This window comes from Echinococcus granulosus (genome assembly GCF_000524195.1).
Source record: "Echinococcus granulosus chromosome Unknown EG_S00182, whole genome shotgun sequence".
In the NCBI taxonomy this organism is placed as follows: Eukaryota; Metazoa; Platyhelminthes; class Cestoda; order Cyclophyllidea; family Taeniidae; genus Echinococcus; species Echinococcus granulosus.
Window position 1 is genome coordinate 69795 of NW_020170562.1, and position 4984 is coordinate 74778.

At 39.0% G+C, this 4984-nt stretch overlaps 1 protein-coding gene across 1 annotated transcript in view; it reads right to left on the reverse strand. All coding sequences in view use genetic code 11, as the record gives it.

Annotated features, from left to right (window-relative positions):
• Positions 1 to 828: 828 nt before the first annotated feature.
• Positions 829 to 4984, reverse strand: part of EGR_10002 (Tyrosine-protein kinase SPK-1) — a gene marked incomplete at both ends in the record, with an annotated part of 4646 nt that continues 490 nt past the window's right edge. The window contains 6 exons of the mRNA XM_024499251.1: positions 829 to 1046; positions 1120 to 1254; positions 1422 to 1572; positions 1937 to 2343; positions 2782 to 2937; positions 4341 to 4780. Coding sequence (XP_024346338.1) covers positions 829 to 1046; positions 1120 to 1254; positions 1422 to 1572; positions 1937 to 2343; positions 2782 to 2937; positions 4341 to 4780 — 1507 coding nt within the window. The remainder of the gene's footprint in view (positions 1047 to 1119; positions 1255 to 1421; positions 1573 to 1936; positions 2344 to 2781; positions 2938 to 4340; positions 4781 to 4984) is intronic.

Below are 4984 nucleotides of genomic sequence, written 5' to 3' on the forward strand. Positions count from 1 at the left end.
ATTGCTTAAGTTTTTTTTGGAGTTTTTTACGCCTTTTTTCCCTTTAGACTAGTGGTTGACTTATACCTGAAATGATTTGCAATTCTAAATGCGCTGGGAAAATCTGCGTCCATGGAACATGCCTGTGTCCTATTTATTTAAAAGTTCGCGATTTATGCTTCTAAATTTTAGCATTTTAGAGCGTTTTAAAACTGGCACACTCGTTTGATTTGCCTGAGTGTACAAGATCACATAGAGGCCGCCTATAAACGTACTAATGCCCGCAATGAGGCAAAGGCCATTGTTGCACGCACGCACCGTGTACCCAGCTTTCTTTTACCCACTGGTAATAGAGACATCCCCTGAGCGTTCTGGCTGAGAACTCTGCAGTTTCCACATTTACGCATACGCACACAGATTGAATTTGATTTCTTGAGCAATCTTGAGAAAGGTTATAAGTTATTTTGGAATTATTGCACCATTCAAACGTTTTGCTGTAATTAAGATTTTTATCTTCGTAACTTACTTCGGATTTCCTACAAATATTATCGAATTTTGGGTTTTCTTTTACGAGAACTTTCTTTGTCACGCACTGCTCCGTGTACCGAACACAAATGTTGATAAATAGTAGCAGAATGTCCGTCATATGTGTGCCGACCATTGGTAGTGGAACAAGCTTTTCACTAGCTCCCTTTTCCAACGTCCATGGGTAGCATCTTTTTATTAATGTACAAAATTAAAAAAACTCCTCTTTTCTCCCTAAACTTTCCCTAATGTCTGTAAAATTTTTATACAAAGAGAATATGACCAAATATTTACTACTACAATCAGTCCTGTAAAAAATTATGCCTAACCCTCGCAAGTTGCCCAAGTCGGGTCGTAATTGCCGTCCAGAGACTCAATGATAAACTCAACTCTTTGTTTTACTTCCTTAAAGCTTGGCCTGTTCTCGGGTACCAGCTGCCAGCACGACCTCATCAATTCATACATTCTCCAAGTGCAATCCTCAGGTGGATCGAGGATCACTCCGCTGCAAATTGCTCTAATGGCCTCTTCGACTGTGTATTCTGTAAAGAGTGGAAGAAAATAAAGTTTATATGGTCGGCTGCTTAAAATCACTTAGTAGTAGTTCCAACATACTTTCATAGGGTACACCACCGTAGGAGAAGACCTCATACCACAAAATGCCGTACTGCCAGACGTCGCTCTTAGAAGTGACCTCTTTGCCATTAATCAGTGCCTCCGGTGACGACCAGCGAATAGGTGTTTTGAGATCTGCGGCGAAAATAAAAAAAAAGGAATTAATATGAATCCTACTAGACCGATTTATCAAATTCTTGAGCACGAAATTTTTTAAAAATAGGGCAATATTATGTACCCTAAAAATGCACATCAACAAGTTATATTCGGATTTATGAAGGAGAAAGTTGGAAAAAAGCTACCAGTAGGGCAAGACGACGGCATGGAGAGCATTTTTGATTGACCAAAGTCGCCGACCTTGACTCGACCGTCTTTGGCCACGAAAACATTAGCAGCTCGGAGATCGCGATGAACCAATTTAATTGACTCCAAGTAGACCATACCATTTGCGACCTTGAGAGGAATTTCTATACCTTATTCCATTCATATGGTAATTCCCAGGCTCTTAACGTGTTTGCTTCCAGTGTCACGTAGATGTGATTTGAGACTTTATCAGAATTTTATAACTCGTTTTATCTAATTGTATGGTAAACGGATTAACTCAAAACAATAAAGCTAAATAGTGAATGCATTAGCTTAGTTGCGATCAGTATTTGCATCGGGCAAAATGCTACAATATTCCTTCCGTGATGGTCGATCCACCTCTGAAACCTCAAATATCAACTACCAAACTAGGGAGAGTGCTCACTCCGTTCTTAACCATATCGAACGGAAAGTTATTAGTTCTTAAAGGATAATTTAAAATCAAGCATCCCACCTGATCCATTATGGAGAGTAGATCGATCTGTTGCAAGTTCCTTCCCTCCTCTGTCTGCAAGTACTTATCCAGCGCTCCATTTGGCATATACTCCGTGATTACGAGAACCGATTCTTCCTGTGGTTTTGTGCAAACACCAAGAAATTGCACCAACTGGGCATGCCAAATAGTGTGCATCTTCTGTGCCTCTCGAATGAAATCATCCCTACACGCCGTGACCAGCGGAATCTTCACAGCCACCTCAACACTCTGGATTCGACCGAGCCATACTTCACCAAAGCTTCCCTTATCGATGATTCGAATCATTTGTACTGATTGGCGACTTATTTCGGCTTTATGGAATGGTGTTTGGGGCTTTTCTCGAGAGCAGGGTTTTGTCAGTGTGCAGTCGTCGATGAGTGGATGTTCTAGAAACAGCACACGATAAATGGGTACTACTGCTTAATAGCAAGGAAATAGAGACAGCAGTTAAAAATTTTGGTAAACAGCAAAAAGGGTTAACTTGAAGAGCATTCTAGCCATAGTGACAGGTTTAAGCACTCAATATGTATTTTTTAATTGGACTTTTGGTAAGCAATGATTTTAAAATAAACATCATTTAATGAGATAATAAGAAACTCAAAGAAATTTTGCTTGAATTATGCATTTTAATTTCTAAATTTTGCATGTATAAGACGTTTGAGCGGCACAACTTGAGTGCCTTAAAAGATTAAAGTGCATATACTATTTAAGCTTAATCCATAAAACTCAAATTTGATTTTGACAAATAAATAGATGGGTGGATGAATGAATACGGGGTGAGTAAAGCGATTTCTACATTGCTCAATTATCCAATATAAACTTACCCTTGTAGAAACCAAGTAAATCATTCAAAGTCGCGAATGGAAATGCTTTGTCAATGTAAAGGTCTTTAGAGTCGTTGGTGCGACATATTTGAAAATGACGGATTTTGACTACACCCTCACATAGGGTTCTGCATGATAGGACGTAGGTCATTGGCCCTATAACAGAAAGGGTGACGGCCAAAACTTATTTGTCTTACGTAAACTATCCACTAATTTCAAATAAACAGATTTTTGATTTTATGGGAAGACAGTGTGTTGAACAGAACCCCAGTAAACGTCACCCTCATGACTGGCTGTGTCAAATGAAAAGATTTATCTACTTTGGGATGAAAGTGCGTCAAGGTAATCAAATTTCGTAACAATAGCAATTGAACGAGTCTTAAAGTACCAACAAATTACTCCAAAGTTTGGTTTGTTGGCATGATTTTGATATAGCGATATGCTGAATAAGTCGCCGGTAACAATTCGACACACACACGCATTGGAACCTAGTCCTAAACAAAAATGAGTTAGCACAAGTTATTTGTGAGACCTCTCAATCTTAATAGGCCTAGTACTGAGGGTGAAGCCGATCTTACTCTTAATGCATAGCAAATAAGCTTGTTTCTGACCAAAGATACAAACGCTTGATGTTCTGATTTTCTAACCTAGTCAGGCCTTCACGAATATTCTGCAGGTGTATTTCGTCAACTTAAAATAAGTGAATGAAATAAGTCGAGTAGAAAACAAAGAGGTTAATTTAAAACAGCAAAACGTCTTTCAAGTGGCCTGATGGTTTAAGTTATAGAAAGTGAGTTTAACAAATTGAAAAACTGACGACCACTGTTGTCAGAATAGAACAGTAAAACATCCGGACTTTAATGGGTAATGTGTCAAAAAAGACCATTAAACTGGTAGACAACATGATTATCCCTTTTTATGCATGATATAAACGAAAAACTAGGTGTGTCTCCAAACTGACCTCAAATAGCTAATGTTTTTTCATCAGAGAAGTACACAAGGGCCACTTGACAAAATTCCACTTGTAACCACTGAAACCTGGTTACCGCAGAAGAGTGGGACTGCTATGGCTAAAGGAATCTCAGGAGTCATTATATCAATGACACTAATATACGATGAGGTAGCTTTTATTCTTAAAAGGGTGCTAATCCTTACGCACATTAACGTGTATGCATTTGTTGTCTACTTCCATCTCTAAGGCGTTTATCATAACGTCATTGTTGATAACAAAACCGCACAACTATACCCAATAAATAAGTAAATGCTTACAAAAAAGTAATGTTAGGATCTGGTGTCGATTTTTTAATTACGTCACCTTTGTTAAGTTAAAATATGTCTACTGCACGCAAGCAGAGTTGCACTACCTTTCAGTAGTATAATAAAGCCTACTTGTTTTTACAGCAAAGTCATTTAGCTCCTTCATATCTACTCCTTTCACTCCCTACAGAGATCTCATTGCAAAAACGCAACTAAACCTCTTCGATGCATTTATGAAACCCTCATCAACTTACACAGCAAAGCGGAAAATTGCACTCAGAAAATCAAACAAAAAGGCGCACCTCTTGAGGGCCGAATAAGAAAAGTTCCAGTTTCCGTTCCAGGAATTAGTAGTTTTTTCTCTGCTTCAATTCGACCAACTGGATACCAAGCTGACAAAACACCAGCAATTGTCGCGTCATTTGTCACGTAGTTATGCGGAATTAGACCTTGTTCACCGGTCCTCCTGTTAATTGCAGTTCTCCAGGGCTGGTCAAAATGGTCGATTACCGTAAGCTCATCGTCCCGTTGAAATGCGAGCTCAGTGGACAAAGCGGGTGAGTAGTCGTAGAGCGCATACACCTCGTTTCCTCTAAGGTTGGTTATTTTTGTAGTTCTTGAGCACGGCTGACTGGTAATTGGGCCAGAGGTTTTATTTAGAATATTTGTAGGTTCCAAGGTCTTCGGTAATGGCGGTTTCCGTTTGCTGGGGCAGCAGAATTTCATCATCGATTCATAGAATCTGCTGGTTAAAAGAAATATGAGAGAAGTGGTATGGAGAACAAATGCATATTTTCACCTTTACTACCTAAGTTTATATTATGGGCTGTGTATTAAATCAGTAGTTTATTAATGAGTTCCTCCTGGGGTCGCATACTAGTGCCACTACAGATTTTGTTCAAAGCTTGACGGTACAAATGTGATAATCAGTTGGACCGAACTCTGT